Source organism: Dendrobates tinctorius, unplaced genomic scaffold (assembly GCF_039654945.1).
Source record: "Dendrobates tinctorius isolate UK_male_01 unplaced genomic scaffold, ASM3965494v1 ptg000032l, whole genome shotgun sequence".
NCBI classification, from domain to species: Eukaryota; Metazoa; Chordata; class Amphibia; order Anura; family Dendrobatidae; genus Dendrobates; species Dendrobates tinctorius.
The window spans coordinates 26,834,495-26,861,540 of record NW_027361700.1 but is presented as its reverse complement, the minus strand read 5'-3'; the positions used below and the strand labels follow the sequence as shown (position 1 = coordinate 26,861,540).

The 27,046-nt window shown below is 46.8% G+C and overlaps 1 protein-coding gene across 4 annotated transcripts in view; it reads left to right on the top strand.

The window, feature by feature from the left end:
* KRT222 (keratin 222) overlaps positions 1-27,046 on the top strand; it is a 116,166-nt gene that overhangs the window by 61,976 nt on the left and 27,144 nt on the right. For all 4 annotated transcript variants that reach the window (XM_073572652.1, XM_073572651.1, XM_073572650.1 and 1 more), the window contains 2 exons: positions 901-1,071; positions 19,883-20,014. In XM_073572652.1, the coding sequence (XP_073428753.1) occupies positions 901-1,071; positions 19,883-20,014 (303 nt within the window). The remainder of the gene's footprint in view (positions 1-900; positions 1,072-19,882; positions 20,015-27,046) is intronic.

Genomic DNA, 27,046 nt, shown 5'->3' with positions numbered 1-27,046 from the left:
ACACAATAAAGGACATCTATCTAATTATCCCGGAATAGCGCAGCTGTGCCGGTCACTTGTGCCTTCATGCAGAAATCTTTCATTTTGCAAACAATTGTTGCAAAAAAAATGTGCAAAAAAAATTTCTGTCAAAAAACAATATCATGAGAAATATCAAAAATTCTCCTATAAACCCTGCCCAGCTCTTATGATGTTATGTTATATAGTAATATCTTTTTCTGGAAACCTGTATGACAACACATAGAGCCACCATTACATCTCCTTTAAAGACTATTGCTCGTTGTGCATCCTGATCACTAAACCTGCCAGTAATGCAGCAATGGGTGCCATCCCTGCAGAATCAGCCATAGTGGTTGTCACCCATCTTATCCAGAAGAATGATTCAAGCATTTGAGCTTGTTCACACTTAGCATTTTTGCTGTTTTTTGCACAGAAAAAAAACACAGTGTTTTACAGTAGCAACAAAATAAATTAGATTTCTAAAATCTCATTTACACAGTGCTGATTTTTCTTCCTTGCATTTGTTGAGCTGCGGTGCTTTTTTTTTTTTTTTAAACTGCAGTATGTCAATTCTTTTGATGTTTTTGCTGCATTTTTCGGACCTGTTCAATTGAATGCTTAAAAAAACGCATAAAAAGCACAAAAAAAATGGAATAAAAAACATGCATAATGTGCGCAGCGTTTTTCCTTCCTACACTCAGATGGAAAAAAACATGCAAAAAAAGCACTGTGTGAACATATCCTTATATTTACTGGTGATTTTTCTTTTTTAGATGGATTTTTTTCAATGTAACGCTTCCATGAGCAGCCATTGTAGCTGCTGATGGTGTTTCATTCATTGATGACTTTCTCCATGTCTCCTTCCCTCCCTCTCCCTTTCTTCCCCCTCTCCCACTGCAGAAAGTCCAGGCTGTGCAGCAGTTAAAACATCCCATCGATGATATTCAGTTTGCTACGGTGGAGGATGGGAACAGGATGGAGCTGTCCCAGCTCCTCAATGAGATCAGGACACACTATGAGGCTCTCGTCAGCAGAAGTCCCATCGCCGACGACCTTCCAGCCAGGAGCCAGGTAACCGCATCACACAAGGCGAGCGGCGAGGAGGCACTTCCCAGGATAGGGATGCGGAGTCATTGCGAGACTGACTCAGCCTCTCCTGGTCCTGTCATTCCTCAATGCAGGGGAAGCTGGGGAGGGAGTGCAGAAGCACTGCAGATAAATATATATATATATATATATATGTGTGTGTATATGTATGTCCAGGCAGCACCAAGAAATATTACATGTTCCGAACAATTACCCGTCATATGACCGTTAGGCCTTGATATTCGGATGTTGATGTGACTTAGGCAAAGGCCATCGAAGGAATTGCCAGCAATCTTCCAATTAATACTATATCCTAAGGTATACTGGATGGGCTGCCGTACTATTGGCCCTTCCTTGTATCCTATAGTCTCGACTCATCAAAACCGTATTCGAACAGATTTTCTTAACTCTTTGCGTGACTTTAAGGATTGATTTAAGAAATGGTTACCACCATATCATACTAAGTTCACTTTGTCTTTAAAAGGCCTCCAAAGGCAAATGACGGTAAAAACCATTGACTAATTGTAATCATCGATCGGGAGTCTGAAAGAAAAAATCAATTTATAGTCTCCGTGTTTCCTATGTCGGTGAAAGTTTCCCACACCTTTGTCACATTTATTAGGTAGTAACTACTTTGATAATGGGTTGTCAATTTTTGTTAGAAGGGTCCCCTGATGATAATCTCAGGCTGTCCTTCAGCCATAAGTCAAGGGTAAGCTGTAAGGGAACCTGGTAGAAAGTTGTGCAGTTACCCCATAAGGCCACCATTGGGGAAATTAGACAGTGCACACTGCAATGAATGGGATCTACATATAATGCAAAAAGGTCCTTATTGACTCTGAGTTCCCTACAACAGTAGTCATTTTCACAAAAGGCCACATGAGAGACTGTGACTGTTGTAATTGGCTGAACCAACAGGCCAAACTTAATTTTGCTCAGTGTTATTATTATTATTTTATATTTAATTTTTTCATTTAATATTGGGCAGAATTATATGTTTACTAGCAGTTCCTGGTAATACATGTTATGATAGGGCCTATAGTAACATGTACAGACATCTGTCTGAGATGGTTTAGTGAATCCTGCATTGAGCAGGGGGTTGGACACAATGGCCATGGAGGTTCCTTCCAACTCGAGCATAATATGATTCTACGTATTCTTACCAGTAGGAGATAATTAAAATCACATCATTTACTGCGTTTTATAAAGTTTATAAATCATACTGCTCTTGTTATTGAGCCTTAAGTACATATAATAACAATAGATGTATCCTGATCATCAACTACCTCCAGTGGCATAACTAGAGTCCAATGGGCCACAGTGCAAAATTTGGACCAGGGCCCTCACATACTGGTGAATATATATGTCCTCCATCCTGGAATATATGTTCCTTATCCTATCCCCATTCTGGTATATATATACCCTCCATCCTGGTATAGATGTCCCTCATCCTGTTTTATATGATCCTCATCCTGGCATGTATGTCCCTCATCCTGGCATACCTATATGCCCTTTATCCTGGTATATATATCCCTCATTCTGGCCCCACCCTGGTATATATGTCCCTCATCCTGGCCCCATCCTGGTATATATGATGTGTCCCTTATCCATGGTCCCATCCTGATAAATATCCCACATCCTGGTATACTGTATATGTCTCTTATGCTGGGTCCCATCCTGGTATATATATCCCCCTATCCTGGTATATATATCCCCCATTCTGCCTGGGCCCCATAGTGGTATATATATCCGCCATCCTGGTATATATGTTCCTTATCCTGCCTGGTCCTCATACTGGTATATACTGTATATCCCCCATCCTGGTATATATATCCCCCATTCTGCCTGGGCCCCATAGTGGTATATATATCCACCATCCTGGTATATATGTTCCTTATCCTGCCTGGTCCTCATACTGGTATATACTGTATATCCCCCATGCTGGTATAGATATCCCCCATCCTTGTATATATGTCACTTATCCTGTCTGGGCCCCATCCTGGTATATATATCCCCCATCCTGGTATATATATATGCCAAATCTTGGAATATATGTCCCTTCTCTTGGGCCCCTTCCTGGTACATATATGTCCCTTATCCTGCCTGTGCCCCACACTGGTATGTACTGTATATATTCCATATCCTGGTATATGTCTCCAGTTTTACCGCTGTTCTTTAATTCATAGAAAAAAATAAACCATTATACTCACCTCCCATTCGCTCCCCTGCCACACAGCATCCTCTTCTGAAGAAAGCAGCTGACTTCAGAGAGCAAGAGACTGGAGCACATGACATCACTGCAAACATCAGCTGCTGACCTCTGATTGGCCAGCATCGTATATTGCTGCGCACAGACCCGAAGGGTCTCTGCCCCGCAATACAGTTCACCTGAATGTGCGTCCAAGGACGCACATCCAGTTGAAGTTTGTGCTGGTATTGGAGGGCCCCAACCCGCTTGAGCCCGGTTGCGGTCATGACCTCTGCAACAGTGGTTGTTACGCCCCTGACCCCCCACACACAGCATAATACCTCCACATACGGTGTGATACCTCAGCAGCCCCCACACACAGTATGATGCCCCCCAAACACATCGTATGATGCCTCAACACAGCACTCCATGCACCATATGATGCCCCAACACACTGTCTCAGGATTCGGATCATTAACTGATCTGCAGGATGTGTAAGGGAGTGAAAAAAATTAAGTGATAGGTACGCATTAACTGAGCTTACTGGGGTATGATCTCATTGAATGGAATTCAAGAATTAGGTAAAAATCTATAGTCTGCAGTGACTAGTTTAGGACGAATTCCAGGAAATGTTCTATGAATTGTCACATCTGATATGAAGAGTTAAATGAATACAGAATTTCTGTTTATGGCCTTGTATCATCAATACTGGAAGATCCTGACAGGATGAGATCTAATGAGGTCTATGACAAACATTAGGAGGCATTTTCTCTTTAAGGAGATTTGTACCTCCTTCATCAAAATGGCTGTGAGTGCTCTCTATTATGAGAAGACTATTCTATCTTCATATAAAAAATGTTTTCAGGCTAGTAAAGCTGGTTGGGAACCACAAACAGCAAGCCATTCAGGATTCTGTAAAAGTTGGGCGATTCATGTGACTTCTGTTATAGAGCTCATATTAGTTGTAATCCAGCTTTTCCAGAATATCCACTTCAATGGCAAAACATTGCAGCCGACCCTGCACAGCCATTACTATGTATTATTATTATTTATTTATATAGCACCATTGATTCCATGGTGCTGTACATGAGAAGGGGTTACATAGAAATTACAGATATCACTTACAGTAAACAAACTAACAATCATAGACTGATACAGAGGACAGATAACTTTGCCCTTTTGGGTTTACATTCTACAGGATGGTGTGGAAGGAGACAGTAGATTGGGGGGTTGCAGCAGCTACGGAGTTGGTGAGGCGGTAGCTTAGGTAGTGGAGAGGAGGCAGCGGGGTCATTGCAGGCTGTAAGCTTTCCAGAAGAGGTGGGTTTTCAGGTTCCGTCTGAAGAATCCAAATGTGGTTGATAGTCGGACGTGTTGGAGCAAAGAATTCCACAGGATAGGGGATATTCGGGAGAAGTCTTGGAGGCGGTTGGGTGTGGAGCGAATAAGTGTGGAGGAGAGAAGGAGGTCTTGGGAGGACCGGAGATTAAGTTAGGGAAGATATTGGGAGATTAGTTCAGAGATATATGGAGGAGACAGGATATAGATGGCCTTGTAGGACAGTATTAGTAATTTGAACTGGATACACTGAGGGAATGGGAGCCAGTAAAGAGATTTGCAGAGGGGAGAAGTGGAGGAGTAGCGAGGAGAGAGATGAATTAGTCGGGGAGCAGAGTTAAGGATGGACTGGAGAGGTGCGAGGGTGTTAGCAGGAAGGCCATAGAAAAGGATGTTGCAGTAGTCGAGGCAGGAGATAATGAGCGCATGCACAAGCATTTTAGTTGGTTGAGGAAAGGACAGATTCTAGAAATATTTTTGAGCCAGAGGTGACAAGAGGTGGAAAGAGCTTGGATGTATGGTTTGAAGGACAGGGCAGAGTCAAAGGTTACTCCGAGGCAGCGGATTTCCGATACGAGGGAAAGAGTGATGTTGCTAATTGTGATAGATACCGTAGGTCAGGTAAGGAAGATCTGTGAGATGGAGGAAAGATGATGAGTTCAGATTTGTCCACATTGAGTTTGAGGAAGCGAGAGGAGAAGAAGGACAATATGGCTGATAGACACGCCGGGATTCTGGACAGCAGAGAGGTGACATCTGGGCCAGAGAGGTAGATCTGAGTGTCATCAGCATAAAGGTGGTACTGGAATCCATGGGACTTTATGAGATGCCCTAGGCCAAGTGTATAGATGGAGAAAAGTAGGGGTCCTAGAACAAAGCGTTGGGGGGGACTCCAACAGAGAGAGGGTAGGATGAGGAGGTAGTGTGGGAGACGCTGAATGTGCGATTGGAAAGGTATAAGGAGATCCAGGATAGGGTGAGGTCTTTGATGCCAAAAGAGGAGAGGATCTGTAGTAGGAGGCAGTGGTCAACTGTGTCGAAAGCAGAGGACAAGTCTAGAAGGAGGAGTATAGAGTATTGTGTGTTAGCTTTGGCTGTAAGTAGGTCATTAGTAATTCTGGTCAGGGCTTTCTCAGTGGAGTGATGGGGGAGAAATACGGATTGTAGATTGTCAAATAGCAAGTTAGATGAGAGGTTGGAGGAGAGTTCAGTGTGGACGTGCAGCTCCAGGAGTTTGGAAGTGAATGTGAGCAGCGATATTGGGCGATAGCTGGACATAGCGATTGGGTTGAGGGTGGCTTTTTAATTATAGGAGTGATTGTGGCATGTTTGAAAGCAGAAGGAAATGTATCAGAAGTTACTGATAGGTTGAAGAGGTGGGCTAGGGATGGGATAAGAGTGGTGGTGAAGTTGGAGAGGAGGTGGGATGGGGTCGAGTGCACAGATGGTGAGGTGTGAGGAGACAATTAAGCTCCCCTTCAGTGATGTTCGAGAGGGAGGTTATGGGGTTTGAGCGTTTGTCTGGTATGCAAAGAGGTTGTGGTGGTTGAACAATGAAGACTTGCCTTGTTTAGCCGATCTTATTTTTAAAGTGCAGTCCTCAGCAGAGATGAGGGAGGTTGGAGGGGGCAGTGGTGGGCAGAGGAGGGAGTTAAAAATTTTGAATAACTGTTTGGGGTTGTAGGATAGGGAAGATACGAGGGTTGTGAAGTAGGCCTGTTTAACAGAGGTGAGGGCAGACTTGAAAGCGAGTGTTGCTTGTTTGAATGCAGTGAAATTGTATGGCGAGTTTGTTTTCTTCCAATGCCACTCTGCAACCCTGGACACTTGTCGAAGCTTTTTAGTGGTGTTATTGCCCATTGTTGTCTGTTGATACGTCGCACTCTGCCATTAAAGAGAGGGGCGACCGTGTCAATAGCTGATGCGAGCGTGGCATTGTAGAAAGCAGTGGCATTGCCTGTGTCGTGGAGTGAGGATATGGATGCCAGTGGAAGAATAGAGTCAGAGTGTGGGTGTCTAGGCATGCAAGGTTTCTGCGGGGGTGCGCAGGTTGCTGGACATGGGTGACAGGTGAGAAGTAGAGTTGAGCGACTTTTGGTTTTTTAGGGTCGCGTTTCATTTCGTGAAACCCGACTTTTCCAAAAGTCGGGTCGAGCAAGATCGTCCGATTATAGGGAAAAGTCGGGGTTGTCCCGAAACACGAAACCCAATGTAAGTCAATGGGGAATAAAAGTCGGCAGTGAGAGGAGGACAGGAAGCACACCAACAGTGCCCATTTGAATGCCAAAAGCATCAATTCTTCTTACTTAAGCTTGTCAACCTTAATTAACTTCATAATACAAGTTACGCACTGAAAAATGGGGGTTATTTGGCTACAGTTGTGGGGGGGAGGGCTGGCTCCAGGTTTTCATGTGCCCTGGGCGAAAGAGCGCCCCTTTAACACATACCACAACTCATCATGCTCCGATACGGCAGAGAAATAGCGGTATAGTACAATGAAAAATACTTCACTTTTTACATCTCATGACGAGGCCCATCTATTTCTCCATACAGAATCATTGGTCCCATATAATGTTTGAAACAGTATATGATGAGCTCCACATAATGCTACAGTATATGTTGGTCCCCATGGATGAAGCTCCACTGTCTTATGGGCCCAAATAATGCTCCAAACATAATGGGCCCCATTTCTAATGCTCTAGTGTATAATGGGCCCTGTAAATGCTGCTCCAGTGTCTGATGTCCACCTTTGGAATGTTCCAGTGTATGGTGGGCCCCATCTATCATTCTCCAGAGTATAGTGCTCCCCAAAAATTGCTGTCCCAACATTGAAAACAATCAAATAAGTCTCCTCGCTAGGGAATCCCTGTACTTGTCTGGACTCCTCGTCGTCCCCATCTTCCATCTCACTGCACAGTATTTCAACTTTGCAAGTGCTGTGATCCTGAGCAAGCAGGGGGGGCCCACTCGTTGGCGACGGCACTGGCACAGGGCCCCTGATAGTACGGTGGTGTGTCTGATGGCGGGTGGGCCGAACCTGCACTTTCATCTGCAGCTTCCTCTTTGTCACCGTGTAAGATGGAACTGTATATGGGAAGGGTAACCTGAGTTTCATCAGGGTCAGATTCAGGCCGTGTAGCGTGCGAGGGGAATGTAGTGGTCTGGGTCAATGTACCAGCAGATTCATCGAGCAGTGGCTGGGCATCAGTGCACTTGTGTCGCCCCCAGGAGTACGGTCGCCACAGTGGCATTACCTTCTTCCTAGGGAGTGTGATGTCATGCTTGGGAGCAACGAACGATCTCTCTAGCAGGTTAACTGATTGGGCGGCGTTATTCCCACGAGTCATGACCCTCCAAACAGCGTTCATGAAGGCAAAGTGTTTGTTTTACGTGGGCAGTATGGTTGCAAAGCTGAACCTTAAAGGAATGTCCAGAAGGGCACCACCAGGAGTGGAGCCTACGGTTAAATTCGACTCCACCTGGGAAACCTCAACCATGCCAGCTACAGAACAGATGCACACATTGCAAGCTTAATTCCGTTAACGAACGAGACTCCGTCATGCCCCGCGGTCCGAGTCCGGCTTACTAGAGGGACACGTGAGGCTCTAGCACATGAGATTGGCCAATAACTGGTGTGTCATGCCCTTACATGTCCGTGGCTGCATGTGCGCTACACTGAAAAGGCCAGCGTTTGTCGCTTACAGGTGCAGATAACCCGCTCAACAACGTTAGTTATGGGGATCACTGATTACAATTATTACCCGCGAACAATGATTTCCCAGTAAATGCAGGTCAACCGCAGTTCCGGAATTAGGCCTAACCGTCATTCCTGAAAAAATGAAAAACTTACGTGTGCAAACCACAGGTGCTGTAGCTTGCTTAACAGCTCGCCAGCCGTTCTCACGCCCAGTATGGATTACACGTGATTGCACAAAGGTGAGAAAGGGTACCGTATCCCCAGATAACATGTATGGATAGCGTACACATTCAAAATATATGTCTATACATCAGGAGGCAGGCTCAGACGGTGTTAGGCCCAGTATGGATTGCACGTGATTGCACAAAGGTTAGAAAGGGTACCGTATCCCCAGATAACATGTATGGATAGCGTACACATTCAAAATATATGTCTATACATCAGGAGGCAGGCTCAAACGGTGTTAGGCCCAGTATGGATTGCACGTGATTGCACAAAGGTTAGAAAGGGTACCGTATCCCCAGATAACATGTATGGATAGCGTACACATTCAAAATATATGTCTATACATCAGGAGGCAGGCTCAGACGGTGTTAGGCCTAGTATGGATTGCACGTGATTGCACAAAGGTTAGAAAGGGTACCGTATCCCCAGATAACATGTATGGATAGCATACACATTCAAAATATATGTCTATACATCAGGAGGCAGGCTCAGACGGTGTTAGGCCCAGTATGGATTGCACGTGATTGCACAAAGGTTAGAAAGGGTACCGTATCCCCAGATAACATGTATGGATAGCGTACACATTCAAAATATATGTCTATACATCAGGAGGCAGGCTCAGACGGTGTTAGGCCCAGTATGGATTGCACGTGATTGCACAAAGGTTAGAAAGGGTACCGTATCCCCAGATAACATGTATGGATAGCGTACACATTCAAAATATATGTCTATACATCAGGAGGCAGGCTCAGACGGTGTTAGGCCCAGTATGGATTGCACGTGATTGCACAAAGGTTAGAAAGGGTACCGTATCCCCAGATAACATGTATGGATAGCGTACACATTCAAAATATATGTCTATACATCAGGAGGCAGGCTCAGACGGTGTTAGGCCCAGTATGGATTGCACGTGATTGCACAAAGGTGAGAAAGGATACCGTATCCCCAGATAACATGTATGGATAGCGTACACATTCAAAATATATGTCTATACATCAGGAGGCAGGCTCAAACGGTGTCAGGCACAGTATGGATTTGACGGCCCAGACTACACAGCGGAGGAGCAGGGAGAGGTAAAGATTGCAAATGCTGGGGCCCTGCCCAAGCAAGGGGGGCCCACTCGTGGGCGTCGGTACTGGCACTGGGCCCCTCATAGTACGGCGGTGTGTCTGACGGCGGGTGTGCACCACCACCGTCAGAGACACTTGATTGCACTATGAGGGACCCTGTGCCAGTGCCTGCGCCCAAGAGTCGGCCTACCCACCTGTCCAGGGCAACGGCACTCGCACGGTGTCGTGTGCTAGGTGGTGACCCCGGCCATGGGGGGGGGGGAGGCAGCACAGTTAGGGAGTTTTAGAAAGTGGCATATGTTGATGTTGGACATTCAGCTGATGCAAAAGGTGAAATAGGTCAAGTCCCAGGAAGAGGTGGACCAAAGCAAGCCATTTTTCTGTCACCCTATGTGTCATCAGGGGAAGGTGGGACAAAATCCTTGGAAACCCATGCGTGGTTCATTTTAATGAAGGTTAGATCATCCACATTTTGGGTTGACAGACGGGTCCTTTTTTCTGTCAGGATTGATCCAGCTGCACTGAAGACTCTTTCCGATAGCACACTTGCAGCTGGGCAAGCGAGCTCCTGTAAGGCATATTGTGCCAATTCAGGCCAGGTGTCCAGTTTAGCAGCCCAATAGTCAAAGGGGAATGACCTGTGTGGGAGAACATCGATATGGGAGGAAAAGTAGTTTGTAACCATAGTTGACCACTGCTGTCTCCTGTCACTTTCCATCGATGCAGTATTACCAGTTGTGTGAGCGGTACTTGAAAAATCAGTCCACAACATTGTCATGAAACCCCTGTCTCCAACGCCACTTCTGCTGTGTGTACCACGAACACCTCTGCCAAGCTGACCCCGGCCCGTACGGCTCGTGTGAGAACCATCACCGCTGCTGTGTGCTGGGAATGCCTCAAGCAACCGATTTACCAGAGTTGCTTGTTTATTAGCCAATATTAGGTCAAGGTTCTCCTGTGGCATGATGTTTTGTAATTTGCCTTTATAGCGTGGATCCAGGATGCTGGCCAACCAGTAGTCGTCATCGTTCATCATTTTGGCAATGCGGGGGTCCCTTTTTAGGATCTGCAAGGCATAATCTGACATGTGGGCCAATGTTCCCGGTGTCAATGATGCACTGCGAGTGCTGGTTGGAGGAGCACTTTCTGGCAAATCCACATCCCTCCAGTCACGCACAAACACTGTACCAGACCTTGCCACGCCAACATTTTCACTTGCCCCACGAGATGCATCCTCCTCCCCTAAGTAATCATCCCCATCATCCTCCTCCTCCTCCTCCTCTTCTTCCTCCACCTCGTCCAGGAGAGGTCCCTGAGCAGACAATGGCTGAATGTCATCAAGGATTCCCTCCTCCTCTTCCTCCTCATCAACATTGGCTGCAGAAGCCTGCTCCTTAAGGTGCGTCAAAGTTTGCATGAGCAGACGCATAAGTGGGATGCTCATGCTTAGGATGGCGTCGTCTGCGCTTACCAGCCGTGTGCATTCCTCAAAACACTGAAGGACTTTACAGAGGTCTTTCAGCTTCGACCACTGCACACCTGTCAACTCCATGTCTGCTCTCAAAGTGCCTGGCCGTGTATCCTCCCACAAATGCATTATGGCCTGCCTCTGCTCGCACAGCCGCTCCACCATGTGCAGGGTGAAGTTCCACCTTGTTGCAATGTCGATAATGAGGCGGTGGTTGGGAAGGTGGAGCAGTCGCTGCAGCTTCTGCATACGAACGGAGTGTACAGGCGACCGGCGGATGTGCGCGCACAGTCTTCGCACCTTCTGGAGCAGGGCTGTTAACTCCGGATAATTTTTGAGGAAGCACTGCACCACCAGGTTCAAGGTGTGAGCCAAGCAAGGTATGTGGCTGAGTTTTGAAAGGGCTATGGCTGCCACAAAATTACGGCCGTTATCACTAACTACCTTGCCTGCCTCAAGATGTACACTGCCCAGCCATGACTCAGTTTGTCGCTTCAAGTACTCGGCCAGCACCTCGGCGGTGTGTCTGTCGCCCAAACACATCATCTGCAACACAGCCTGCTGACGCTTTCCACTAGCTGCTCGATAGGGGGACACCTCGTGTGCAACAGTGGCAGCTGCAGATGGAGTGCTCGTACGACTGCGCTCTGTGGACGAGTTTTCGCTTCTGGAGGAGGAGGAGGAGGAGGGGGTTCGAACGCCTACAGCCAACTGTTTCCTATACCGTGGGCTAGGCAGCACTGTCCCACCACCGCTGTCCCCTGTGGACCCTGCATCCACCACATTAACCCAGTGCGCAGTGATGGACACGTAACGACCCTGGCCATGCCGACTGGACCATGCATCAGTTGTGAGGTGCACCTTTCCGCTCATTGACTGCTTGAGTGCATGGACAATGCGGTCTTTCACATGATGGTGGAGGGCTGGGATGGCTTTGCGAGAGAAGAAGTGGCGACTGGGTAGGTCATAGCGTGGTACTGCATAGGCCATGAGTTCGCGGAAAGCTGCGCTTTCCACCAACCGAAAGGGCATCATCTCAAACGAGATTAGTTTGGCAATGTGGGTGTTCAAATCCAGTGTACGCGGATGAGAGACTGAGTACTTTCTTGACCTACTCATAGTGTCTGGGAAGGTGAGCTGGACTTGAGAGCTGCATATGGTGGAAGTAGCGGTGGACAGGGCGGACTGAGAGAGGGTTGGTGATGGTGATGGAGTTGGTGTTCTTTCTGATGGCCTAGAATCAGTCTTTCGTTGATATAACAGTGGGATTCCCTGACTGCTGTGGCCTTGCAACGACACCTCAACATTTGCTGCTGTGCTAACCGGTGGGCTTACAGTGGGGGAAACAATGTAGCGTTGCTGACTACCTTCGTTGTGATCAGTTGCACATGTGGCACTTGAGGTTTGGTGTTGTGTCCACGCTTGCAAGTGCATGGTGTTTAAATGTCTAAGCATGCAACTGGTATTCAAATTTTTCAGATTTTTCCCTCGGCTAAAGGTCTTTGCGCACTTCTTACAGATAACCTTGGCCTGATCATGAGGATTTTGTTCAAAAAAGTGCCACACTGCACTCTTCCTACTTTGGCAGACATTTTGCGGCCTAGCACGCTGTGATCTTTTGACCCTCTGGACAAGCTGTCCAGCAACTCTTTTGATTTTTGGAACCTGTCTTTGGAGTGCTCCGGGCCTGCCAGATAACAGCTGTTGCGATGTCGATGTCTGCTGTGGATGCTCCTCATCTGAGCTATTGGAAGCAGCACCCTCTTCCCCCAATGGATGCCAATCTGGGTCAACAACTGGGTCATCCATCACCTCCTCTTCAATGTCATGTGCACCTTCCTCTGTGTCACCGTGTATGGTGGTATAGTGTGCGGGAAGGGGCACCTGAGTCTCATCAGGGTCAGAATCTGTCTCTGTACACTGCGAGGACAATGTAGTGCTCTGAGTGAATGTACCAGCAGAATCATCCATCAGCTGCTGTGCATCAGTGCACTCCATGTCAGATTCATCTTGGCCTGGGTAATTTACCATTTGACTTGATAATCCAGGCATGGTATGTGAAAACAGCTCCATGGAGTAATCAGTAGTATGGCCTGCGTCATCCTTCAATCTTGGTTGGGGTGAAGGACACAAGGAAAGGTGTGGTTCATGAACATGAGCCTCCAATGACGACTCCATGCTTTTACTTTTTACAACTGAAGAAGAGGAGGCGATAGAGCTGGAGGCTGAGTCAGCAATGTAAGACAAAACTTTTTCCTGATGCTCTGGCTTTAAAAGCGGTTTGCCAACTCCTAGAAAACTAAGCCTTCGAAGCCTTATGGAGCCAGATGATGACGCAGGCTCAACACCTCCTGCATTCGGTCCTATTTTGCTCTTGCCACTACCATCAGATCCACCACCAACACCATCATTACCAGCTGCCAACCCCCGCCCAATTCCACGGCCTCTTCCACCAGCCTTCCTCATTTTTGGTAGAAATGTAGACAAAATCCAACAAACTATATAGTAATGTAAAACAAGGTACAAGGTGTCTATAGGACAGGGGAGATTTTGAATTTCTGCTCACACTAGTGGACACTGGACACTTTTGGATTGTGTGAGGCCCACTGAATATCTGAGCGCTATGTCACAGGCTCGATGGCACAGCTGTGACCAAAGTGACTAGAGGATAAGTGAGATTTTGAATTTCTGCTCACACTAGTGGACACTGGACACTTTTGGATTGTGTGAGGCCCACTGAATATCTGAGCGCTATGTCACAGGCTCGATGGCACAGCTGTGACCAAAGTGACTAGAGGATAAGTGAGATTTTGAATTTCTGCTCACACTAGTGGACACTGGACACTTTTGGATTGTGTGAGGCCCACTGAATATCTGAGCGCTATGTCACAGGCTCGATGGCACAGCTGTGAGCAAAGTGACTAGAGGATAAGTGAGATTTTGAATTTCTGCTCACACTAGTGGACACTGGACACTTTTGGATTGTGTGAGGCCCACTGAATATCTGAGCGCTATGTCACAGGCTCGATGGCACAGCTGTGACCAAAGTGACTAGAGGATAAGTGAGATTTTGAATTTCTGCAGACACTTGTGGACACTGACGGCCACTAGGAGGTTGGAGGAAGAGTAGATGCGGACAGAATGGATTTCAAAAGAGGCGAGGATAAGGTGGGATTGGGTTAAAGGTGCAGTTAGAAGAAAGGAGAAGACCCACTCCAGCACAGCGTAAACACTGAAGAGTCCGCAGTGCCTGCATCGGTCTCACGGCTAGTGATGAGTGAGCACTAAAATTCTCGGGTGCTCGTTGCTCGGGTCAAGCAAATTGGAATGCTCAGGTGCTCGACCCAAGCAACGAGCCAAATGTAAGTCTATGGGAAACCCGTGCTTTTTTTGCCGCAACCCCCCGGAGGTCTTTTGAGGGACTAAAAACTGCGGAAATCCATGGGAAAAGTGCTCAATTGACATGGGAAATGCCTGGGGAAGACCCCTGGAAGCATTTCTGACTCCAAGGTCACTGCTGTGAACAAAGTTGCATTTTGAAATTTAGCGAATATGTGTGTCTGTCTGCAGCTGTCTGCTTGTGTGTGTGGTTGTCTGTGTGTTTGCGGTTTTCTGTGTGTGTTTGCGGGTGTCTGTGTGTGCGGTAACTCTACCTCCAGTACTGTCGGTCACAGCGCTGCGTGATCATGCTGGCAGATGTCAGTGTGATTCCGCAGCTGACTGTGACCCGAAGCGATGAAGCAGGCTTGGCCCGATGAGACTACTGCTCCCATTGGGCTATCTTTGGTGTCATTGATAACAGAGACAACAGGTGTTGCTGATGGGAGAGTAGTATCATCTGCCAGCACCATTACATACATATTCATTATTCACATAATACATACATATTGATACATAATATATGCATATTCACATAGAAATAAAAACACATTATACTCACCACACACCAAATCCCCGACGCCCACCTAGAAATAACGTAACATAATAAACCAACATATACTCCCTGTCCGCTGTAGTCCAAGGTAATTCAGATTGCCCCACGACAATCTCACGTGTAGAACAGTCACATCGGGAGATGTGACCGCTCTACACGACTGGCAATACACTGACAGGAGATAATCGACCCTGCAGTGTATCAGCTGATCAGCTCCATGGAGTCACTTACGGAACCGCTGCATGGGAAAGTTCTCACACAGCGGTACTGTCGTAAAGTGAGCGCATCGGAGTGATACACTGCGGGAGATATTACCTTCTGTCAGTGTATCACCAGAGGCCAGGTAAAGCAGTCACATCTCCCTATGTGACTGTTCTACATGTGAGATCGTCGTTGGATACTCGGTAACGACTTTATTCTGGTTGTGTCTTTATTGACCATGTAACTATAGGATTAGTAAATAGTTGTCTTATAGACGCTTCTCCATTACTATGCCATTGGCTTGATGTCAACAGACAAAACAATTGTGACATCAACCCCACAAATATTACCCCACTTGTCACCACTACAGGGCAATTGGGAAGAGCAAGGCTAAGTGCCAGAATTGGCGCAGCTACAAAATGCGCCATTTCTGAGGCGACTGAGAGCTGATGTTTTTAGCCTGTGGGGGCAAATATCCATGGCCCTTTCCCAGGCTATTAATATCAGCCCGCAGCTGTCTGCCTAGCCTTTGCTGGTTTGATGTTATAGGGGGACCCCATGTCAACATCTGTGACCTGATATTAATAGCCTGGGAACCTTTATGGCTATTGGCTCCTTCCCAGAATATTAACTACAACCCTCAGCTGTCGGCTTTCCATCTGCTGATTATGAAAATTACGTGGGAGCCCACGCAATTTTTTTTAAAAAATGTTTTGAAAAATAAACAGATATTGCATTTCATGCAGAATTTGCGTGTGTGTGTTTTTATGTAACTTTTTATGTACCGTTTTATTAATGAGGGTATCTGGCTGACACCTGTTCATTACTAAACCTCGGGCTTGGTGTTAAATATATACAGTATACTGCTCAAAAAAATAAAGGGAGCACATCCTAGTACATTGTGCTGGTTAAGTGTTCTCTTTATGTTTTTGAGCAAGTATATATATAACAGTCACTTATATTTGTTTTGTGTGTGTAAACATTGTATTTGAACATGGTATGTAATGATATTATGGTCTTCAATGGAGAATGAAAAAGAAGAGGTTGAACAAGGAAATGGCATCATTTTTTTAAAAATCATATATCTTTATTTAGCTTACAAATCCACATACTAAGCCGCATGAATAACTGCATGAAAATCCGCATCAAAAATGCATCAAATCCACGCAGAATTTCAACTGCGTTTTCTACCAAGAGAGGCAGAAACCACGCAGAAATTTCCACAAGCAAATCTGCAGCATTAGCGAAGTTATTGACACCAGTGTGCTGTTAAGGGTATGTTCACGCTGGGCGTTATTGCTGCATTTTTTTTCTGCAGCAAAACCTGATTTCTTGGCAGGAAAGAAGATGTGGCAAAAAAGCAGGTTTAGGTGCGTTTTTGGTGCGTTTTCATTGCGTTTTTTGGTGTATTTTTTGGGCTAACTTGAGTCTCTTTGTGCATGCTAATAAATTTGAGTTGCTGTCCATGACTTTTCTTCAGCAAAATGCTGAAAATTAGCATAAAAAACGCAGGTATCATTATTTACAGCATTTTCCTGAGGAAAAGTCATGGACAGCAGCTAAACTTTAATACCATGCACAAAGAGACACAAGTGAGCCCAAAAAAATGCACCAAAAAAACTACACCAAAATCGCAACGAAAAACGCACCAAAAACTCACCTAAACCTGCGTTTTTGCCGCAGCTTCTTTCAAGCCAAGAAATGAGATTTTGCTGCAGAAAAAACACAGCAAAAACACCCAGAGTGAACGTGCCCTAAAAAGCAGCTGAAAAGTAGCATAAAAAACGCAGCAAAATCGCAGGTATCATTATTTGCAGCCTTGTGCTACAGTTTACAGGGAAACCCCAGAAAAAAATTGACATGGGGTCCCCCTATAAAATCAAACCAGTAAAGGCTAGGCAGACAGCTGCAGGCTGATATTAATAGCCTGGGAAGAGGCCATGAATATTTGCCTCCCCAGGCTAAAAACATCAGCTCTCAGCCACCCCAGAAATGGCACATCTTATAGATGTGCCAATTATGGCACTTAGCCTTGCTCTTCCCACTTGCCCAGTAGTTTTGGCAAGTGGGGTAATATTTGTGGGGTTGATGTCACCTTTGTATTGTCAGGTTACATCAAGACCACGGCTTAGTAATGGAGAAGCGTCTATCCATTACTAATCCTATAGTTATATGGTCAATAAAGACACAGCCAGAATAAATGAGAAAATGTAAAACGGTTTTAGGAGCGCAGGAAAGAGACTCAGACAAGAGATGAGTTTAAACCACAACGCGTTTCGACGGAGGATCACCTGATGAAGACGGATCATCCGTCGAAACACGTTGTGATTTAAACCCATCTCTTGTCTGAGTCTCTTTCCTGCGCTCCTAAGACCGTTTTCCATTTTCTCATTGCTCCTATCCTCCATTGGAGGTTTTCGGCTGGAGTTGCGGTGGAGAACTGACATCCTTGTCTGCCCCTGGGTTGCTTCCTAAGCGCTCCTTTATGACCGCTTATCACTGACTCTTATACAGCCTGAATAAAGTCCTTTATTAATCTTAATTAACCATACTTACTGCATCGTCTAATCCCCGACTCCCTTGTCTCCTGCAACAAAAATAAAATAATAAACCAGCATATAACACTATCCTGTCCGCCGTAATCCATTTACCGATGGTCCCACGATGATCTCACGTTTAGAACAGTCACATCGGGAGATGTGACTGCTCTACCCGGCCTCCGGTGATATCCTGACAGGACGTAATATCTCCCGCAGTATCACTGAGTCGCCGTGAGAGTTCACTGAAGTTTATCACTCCGATGCGCTCACTTTACGGCAGTACCGCTGTGTGAGAACTTTCCTGTGCAGCGGTGCCATAAGTGACAGCATGGAGCCGATCAGCTGATACACTGTAGGGGCTATTATCTCCTGTCAGTGTATCTGCAGTCAGGTAGAGCGGTCACATCTCCCGATGTGACTGTTCTACACATGAGATCGCTGTGGGACAATCTTGGACTACAGCAGACAGGGAGTATATGTTGGTTTATTATTTTATGTTATTTCTGGGAGACGAGGGCATCGAGGATTTGGTATGTGGTGAGTATAATGTGTTTTTATTTCTATGTGAATATGTATATATTATGTATTAATATGTGTGTATTATGTGAATAATGAATATGTATGTAACTTTCCTTTTTTTAACAGTGAGCACAGGTACCGGCAGATGATACTACTCTTCTTTATTTTTTTTGGACATGTATGATATTAGGAAGGGCGATACATATTGAGACCTCTTTAGTACTCTTCTAACAGTGGCACCTGCTGTCACTGTTATCAGTGACACCAGACATAGCCGGATGGGAGCAGTAGTCTCATTGGGCCAAGCCTGCTTCACCGCTGCGGGTCACAGTCAGCTGCGGAATCACCCTGACATCTGACAGCATGATCCCACAGCGCTGTGACCGACAGTGCCGGCGGTAGCGTTACTACACACACAGACATCCACACACACCTGCAGACATACGAACACAGTCGCACACATGCAGACACCTGCACACAGCCGCACACACAGACACGGCATGTGACGAGCAGGGCGGCGAAAGGTCTGAAATAGACCTGCTGACACTGTGCGGCCAGCCAATCACTGTAATGCCACAATTAACATGGCTGTGGCATCACAGTGTGGCAGACAATCCCTACATGTTCATTGGCTCTCTAAAGAGCGCCAAACATGAAGGGCGGGGACCCGAGCTCCAGCCGAGCAACCCCTTTAATACTCTGCAAGCTCCAAGCATCGTGAGTACTGCGATGCTAGGGCGAGCACCGAATAGTGGCGAGCATGCTCGCTCATCACTACTCACAGCCCATTCAGACATCTGATCAACGGGGCTTCCAAGAATTGGATACCTACCAATTTAAAGTTGATGGCCTGTACATTCATATTCTAAAACCAGTAAACTTTCTTAAAGTTGTTGATCTGCCAAGCAGCTGAAAAAGCAGAAAAATAAGCATAGATAGTCAGAAATTCATCCAAACATAACAGCAAAAAGATGGTAACATAGTTTTTTTTTGTTTCTAAAACGTCGAAGTTTTACAGACAGTCTATTTCTACAGTATAGTCAGGGGCGTAACTACAGTAGGTGCAAGAGTTCCAATCGCATCGGGGCCCTGGAGCCTAAGAGACCCCAAAAGTCTCTTTAGCCTATATGAAAAGACCAATACTATCTTGCAGTACCGTATTTGGGGGACCCATTAAAGCTTTTGCATTGGGGCATATGAGCTTCAAGTTACATCTCTGTCTACAGCTGGCTGTCAAATAATCTAGGATATCTGATGACCATTGCCATGTGTGGTCACATAGATGCCCACTAAAGGAATATTACTGTATTTTTTCCTTATCCTTGTGGGAAATTATTAGTTTTTTCATCCATAAGTTGACCGCCCATAGGGCATGTTATACAGTACATACAGTAAATCTGGCTGCTATAGTTCTTAGATTTGTCAAAGCAGATGCAGGTGTAAAGACAGAAACCTTGTGTTGAAGCGATATAAATATTAAAGAAGTTACATCCTTGAGATGATATGTGTCATCTGTCATTGTCCAATTTTACCTGTCAGTCTACAGCGCTTATCGTCTGACCTATCGCGCTCGCTGATCAGATAAATTATGATCCTGTCACTTCATTTCCATCCAGCTGGAAGAAGAAGAAGCCCGGCGGAAAATGCAGAAAGACGAAGAAGAACTGAGGGAAGCCCGGGCCAATCTTTATGAAGCTAGGAAGCAATGGAAAACCCTACAGGCTGAAATCGAGTCTCTTCAAGCAATGGTGAGTACTTCTAATATCAGAGCCATTCTCATCTTAATGTGGCACTTTGTCTCAAAGCAGCGGGATTCTAAATTATGGGATTATTTCATATGTTGGGATCAGTTTCCATCAGACATGTCTAAACAGGTGGACAGATACATTGGGCTTTTAGCCAGTAGCGGCCCGACAATCTCAATAACGTCCTAGTATAGAAAAGCAGGAGTCATAATGTCTTGGGCTTCCACTGTCAAGGTTTATGCTGGCCATTGTTTAGCACCTCTACAGGGATGTGGATTTCGGTACATGGGCTCCCAGGTTGTATCTGCAGAGTAGCTGCTGACTGCCGGAGAGTGTTCAGGAAAAAAATGAGATAAGCCAGGATCTGAAGCAAGAAGACTACTTCTCCTGGTATTGTTCAGATATGTTCACAAAGAGTTGTTTTGAGGTCGAAAAATGTTGTTTTCAACAGAAATGTACATCACTAATCCATGCACTTTTTGACAGGGTTTTGGGATCTGACGCACTTAAAGTAGTTTTGAAGCATTTTATCTTCCACAAGGTTTGCTGCAGGCTTTTGATGAGACAAACAAGTTCGGAGCAGATTCCGCAATGCAATTTTCAAAATATTCTTGGAAAAAACTTGCCGTGTATAAAGAGCAATGTGGACTTCCACTGAATCAATAGGAAGAGTATTCAAAGAGTATTTTAAGACTGTGTGCCCACATTACGTTTTTTAAGCTTTTCCGCTGCTTTTTTGCCACTGCGGAAATGCTTAAAAAATGCTAACAAAACGCATTCCCATGCAATCCTATGGGATGCCGCAGTTGCTGTGTCAATGCTGCGGATTTTTTCGCTGCGGAATCGCATAGTGGTAAAATTGGCAGCATATCCATTAATTCAGCAGAAGCACGGCGATTCCGCCGCCATAGGATTGCATTGAAACGCTCACTCTACACATGTGGCTATACCCACCATGCGTTAAGTGAGCGCTTCATGTGTGGATAGTACCCGGGGTCTGGAGAAGGAGAGACTCTCCTCCATGCTCTGGGTACCATATTCCTGTAAAAAATAGAATTAAAATAAAAAATAGGGATATACTTACTTTCTGATGGCCCCTGAAATCCACCCACCTCTCAGCGGTGCTGGCGGCATCGTCCGTTCCCAGGGATGCATTGCGCGAATGACCTCTGATGACGTAGCGGTCTCGCATGACCGCTATTTAATAGTGTGCAGGTGCTGCGTATGTCACCACGGAACAGACGGACCAAGAGTTAAAGGGGAGGTTTATTTACAGAGATTAATACAGGCAAAATAACGGTGCAAGTGTGGCGCCCCTGAGGGTTCAGTCGCCACAGAGGTACTGCACCTCCTCCTGAGGTGTAGTATCCCACTTCCCAGGTAAAATGGAACACCTGACCAGACTCCACCACTCACAGCCAGCACAAACACTTTAGAATAGCAGAGCACCTTTTGTGGCTCCCTGCTTGGAACACAAAGAGTGCTGGGTGGTGGGTGGAGCTGAGATGGCATAAGAGAGCCGGAGAATGTTAGGAAGTAGTCAGTTGGTGAGAGAAGATCCCCAGAGAAGGATGGAATGAAAGGAAGTGCTGTAGCAGACTTCAGTGACCTGGAGTGGCTGGCACGAGAAAGAGCAATAGAAAGCCTGATTCTGCAGAAGGAAGAAAGATTAGTGCGAAACGTAAGGAGAAGAGAACTAAGGACTAGGGTCAGAGCAGAGCCCTTCCTCAAGTTTGAAGCGCGTGGCCGGAGTCTGGTCTCCGAGGCTGTTTCTGAAACTAATGTTCCTGCAGCAGAAACCGGAGGAATAGGAGTTGTGACCACTTTGTTCCCACAAAAGACTCGAAGACACGGTGGCAACCTAAGTGTGAGCCGGGACATGACGGAAGCAGGCTACAGTCACTTGTCATGCGAGTGGAGTTTGAGTAACAACAAGCAGGAGGAACTTCAGTGTAACTCAATACTACATGTACCTCAGATAAGCGCTAGAAAGGAGACGTTCGGAACAGGGACATGAAAGGGAGTGCTAAAGGTTGATTCCATCTGCCTGGGAGTTGGCTGAGCCCCTTGTCTGGAGACCGCGGCATTGAAGCGGGCACCTGTCTGTGCCAAGAACGTGAGTAAAAGAACTGGAACTGCACTCAGATGTCTCATTGCCTTTTTCCTGCGCCAACCCACTCAGCACTGCTACATCCCTGTGCCTAACACTGCACCCTTTCCCTCAACACCTATTACTACTGCCCTGGGACTACAGCTCTACCTGTGGGGAGCTTCAACATCATTGCTGCACCACACCATCTGTCCCAGAGAAGCAACCCTTCAGCGCTGGTCAAACTGACCAGAAACCACAGGTGGCATCACGAATCATCTCAATAACTTTATCCCCATCACTCTACCCCTTTTACATTGACCGCCTGAGGCCACGGACCGGGTCACTGCCACTGTGACATCTTCCATTGAAATCAACGGGCCCGGCACCGAGTACCCCACGGCCTCTGGGGGCGAGTCACAAGTATTGTTAATAGGAAAACAGTCAAAAAGGCAAAATCAGAATTTAGCATAATTATACGGAGTGTTCTTATGAGGGAACTGTCTGTAGGGGTCTTGATTGAAGAGTCGGATTTCTCCCACGTTGGCACCGAATCACCAGCGGCGCTTGTCGTCTGAAGTCTCTTTCTACTCTGCTGTCTTTACAATCCTCTGCTGGGGTCTCAAGGGTTACTACAGGAGGCAGAGGGGGTACTGGACAAACGGGGTCCCCTCTGCCCTGAATCTTTTGTCTAAGCATAACAGCCTCTCCCAGGGGGAACAACACTCCGCCCCCTGTTAGATCTCTCAGCAGGACTCAGGGGCTCTGCACCAGCCCCGCAGGTACCGGAGCTACGCATGGGGGTCACTGTCCCTGCACGGATCACTGTCTCTCTGCACGGGCTGCTGTCTCTGCACTGAATGCTGTCTTTGCATGAGCTGTTGTCTCTGTACTGGACACAGTCTTCACACAGGGGTCAGGACACACCTCATCTGTCACTGCAGACTCCAGCTTCACGTAGTCATGGGCTATGGGCTCTGCTCTGGCCTCCGTCTCTATACAGGCCTCCGCCTCTGCATGGGCCTCAGTCTTTCCACATGAATCAGGACGCACCTTTGCTGTCACTGTTGTACCCAGCCTCACATATTCACGGTCTGCAGTCTCTGTGCGCAGTACCCCGGTCTTTACTCTGTGAACGGGAGCTCTGTCTCTCTCCCTGTCTCCGTCAGCGTCCTCTCCCGTCTCCTGCCCTAGGCTGCTCTGAGGAAAGCGCACGCTCTTTTCCCGCTCTCTGCTCGGCTGTCTTCCTGTGCCCAGCCCCTTCTCTGTCCCCCGGGGAACCTGCTGCCCTGCTCAATGGTTCCAGGCACGGAGCAGAGGAGGCAGCCCTCCCCCAGCTCTTCCTGCACTTCACCCCCTTACAGCTACATCATCAGAGGTCATTCGCGCAATGCATCCCTGGGAACGGAAGTTGTCGAAGGCACCGATGAGGACCGGGAGAACTCCGGGAGCAGACAGAGGGTGAGTATATCGCTATTTTCTATTTTCTTACTATTTTTAACATTCTATCTTTTACTATTGATGCTGCAGAGGCAGCATCAATTTTAAAAAGTGGGTCAGACTTGTCAAGCGCTATGCTTGACAAGTGTGACCAACCTGTCAATCACTTTTCCAAGCGATGCTTCAAATCGCTTGGAAAAGTGCTAGCATTCTGCAAGCTAAAAACGCTTGCAAAATGCTTGTGTTTTGTGGGAAAACGCATGTGAATTCCGCATGCGTTTTACCTGCGGCAGGGAGTTGCGGAAATGCTGCGGACATTACCCAGCATTTTTGCAACGTGGGCACTTAGCTTTAGTGTTTTTTTGTTGTGGATTTTGAAGTGGATCAACTTAAATAGAACACAAATATTAGTACAGGGTACAAAAACACGGAAAACATTAAGGGAATCTGTCATCAGGTTTTTGCTTTCCTATCTGAGAGCAGCATGAGGTAGGAACAGAAACACTGATCCCAGCAATGTGTCCCTTTACTGGGTGCTGAAGTTTTGATCAAAACTGTTTTATTTACAGCAAATCCACCAGTTCTCTGGATGCTGATGTCTGCATAACCCCGCCCTCAAATACCCACACCACTGATTGGCAGCTCTCTGCATACACTGTGCATAAGCAGAAATCTGCCAATCAGTGATGTGACAAGGTTATGCAGAGCTCATGAATATGATGGACTACACGGCACCAGGTTTACTAGTCCTCTAATGATAATCGCCTGTTGATAAAACTGTGATTTTATCAAAACTACAGCAAACGGCCCAGCAAGTGACATATTGCTGGAATCAGAGTCTCTGCAGCTACATTATGCTGCTCTCAGATTAGGTATTTATTATATTTATCTATATATTGCCATCATATTCCGCAGTGCTTTACAAATGTGGCGCCCCTGAGGGTTCAGTTGCCACAGAGGTACTGCACCTCCTCCTGAGATTCCTGAGATGTGGTACCCTACCATCCAGGAAGGTTGGAGGCTCCTGACCACGCTCCAACACTTGCATCCCACACAACACAGTAGTTCAGCAAAGCCACATTGCGGCTCCCTGCTTGGAGTGTAGCAGAGCACCTTTGGTGGCTCCCTGCTTGGAACACGAAATGTGCTGGGAGGCGGGTGGAGTTAGAATACATAAAAGAGCGGGAAGGTTTAGGATTTGAGGTCAGTTCAGTTGGAGTCAGTGAGTGAGTGAGGAGAGAAGATCCCTGGGAGAGGGATGGAGGAAGGAGGTGCTGCAGCAGATCTCAGTGACCTGGGTCTGATGGCACGGGAAAGGAAAGAAGGAGAAAGACATTGAACAGAAACCTGATCTTCCATAAGAAGGAGAGACTAGTACGGAACGTAGGAGTAAAAGAGAACAGAGGACGTGGGTTAGAAGAGAACCCTGCCTAGAAGTTCTAAGCGCAAGGCTGGGGCCCAGTCCCCGAGTTTGTATGGATACTAATGTTCCTGCAGCAGACACCGGTGGAGTAGTGAGCTGTAAATGCACTACTCCCATCTAAGACTTGAGGGCACAACAGCAATTTGGATAGTGAGCCGGGACTTAGGAGTAAGGAGTCCCCGAAGCAGGCTACAGCTGTCTGCCGTACAAGTATAGTTCTTGGGAACATCTGTCAGGAGGAACTCCAGTGTAACTCAGTACTAGGAGTTCTTCACACCAAAGGCGCTATAGAGGAGACGTTCAGAAAGGTACATGTTGGCGGAGTGTTGGAAGGGAGCATTCCATCTTGCTTGGAGGTTGACTGAGCCCCTGACCCGGAGGACACGGCACAGAGGCAGGCACCGGTTTGCACAACAGACTGTGAGTAAAGCTTTGGAACTACACGCTCTGGTGTCCTCTACTTATTCCTGCGCCAACACACCCGGCACCGCTACATCTTGGTGCCCGGCATTGCCCCATCTACCCCTCCCCTTGGCCCCTACATCTACACTCACTGCCCTGGGACTACAGCTCCACCTGTGGGGAGCTTCACCATCTTGGCTGCAACACACCACCAGTCCCAGAGGATCTGCATGCAGCGTCGGCTTAACATCTCACTTGCCGAACACCACAGGTGGCGTCATGAACTATTCATTCAATTCATTACATTTCACCATTGCAATCCCCCCATTACGTGCTTGGGCGCCCAGGGCCACGGACTGGGTCACCGCCGCTGTGACACATCCCGCTGACACCGGCCCGGTGCCGAGTACCCCGCTGCCATGGGAGGGCGACCCACAAACACCATCATCTATCACCGTCCTTATTGGGGCTCACAATATATATTCCATGGCGTGTGGGACGAAATCCACTCAAACACAGGGGGAACATACAAACTCCTTGTAAATGTTGTCTTGTGTGGGATTTGAACCCATGACACCAGCGCTGCAAAGTATCACCACTGAACCACCTTGCTGTCAGACCTGAGATTTAGCGAGTTGTTTGCATATACATTATATCTGTGAAACATGAATTTTTTTAATTTTAACTATTAACCAATGAAAGTAAAGTTTTATGTGCGTTAGTGTATGTTCTGTGCATCAAACTGTACTCCTATACACATTTTGGAGGATTTAGTTAAGCCTACAAAACTCCAGAGATGCTAATTGACTGCTGAACTTGTTCTGTGATTGGTCTGTGATCCTGTCCACTCACCAAAATAAGTGTCCTTCAACCTGACTGTGCAGACAAGCGCACATCATCTCTACCAAGAACACCAGGGCAGGAGTGCAGCAAGGTAACTGAACACAGGCTTTCTTAACGCAACTATTATGGCTGCAAATTTGGAGAAACCATGGATTCAGAGACCCAAATTTACTGCTTCATATGGTTTATACCCTTCAGGAAGCACTTCTGGAGGATGATATACAGTAACATCCCCATTGACCAACCCCAAAGTGCCATAAAAATAAAGTGTTATGTCTGTCAGAGGGAGGTACTGTAGCTCAAGAAGGCTACCTCAGACGTGTCACTAGCCCACTCCATCTGGCAGATCCCAGAAGAAACCCCAACCTTCACCCTTAAGCCCCCGTTACACACTGCGATATCGCTAGCAATATCGCTGTAAAGTCACCGATTTTGTGACGTTGCAGCGATATTACTAGCGATATCGCTGCATGTGATACTTACCTCCGACCGGATCCCCCGCTGATTATCGCTGATCGCGCGAGAAGCTGCTGGACCATTTCTCGTCATCAGCTTCCTGCGGCGCTTCCTGCTGTGACGACGAGCGACGCGTGGAGCCGGGCGGGAGGACGCAGGATCGCCGCGTCTGACAGGTAAGTAGCGATCCCCGTCCCCAGCGTTGTCGCTGGTGAGATCTGCCTGAGTGGCAGCTCACGAGTGACCACCCAGCGATTCACCAGCGATCCTGACAGCGTCATATCGCTGGTCGGGATCGCTGGTGAGTCACTAGGTGTAACGGTAACCTTAGACCTACAGTGGGGAAAAAAGTATTTAGTCAGCCACCAATTGTGCAAGTTCT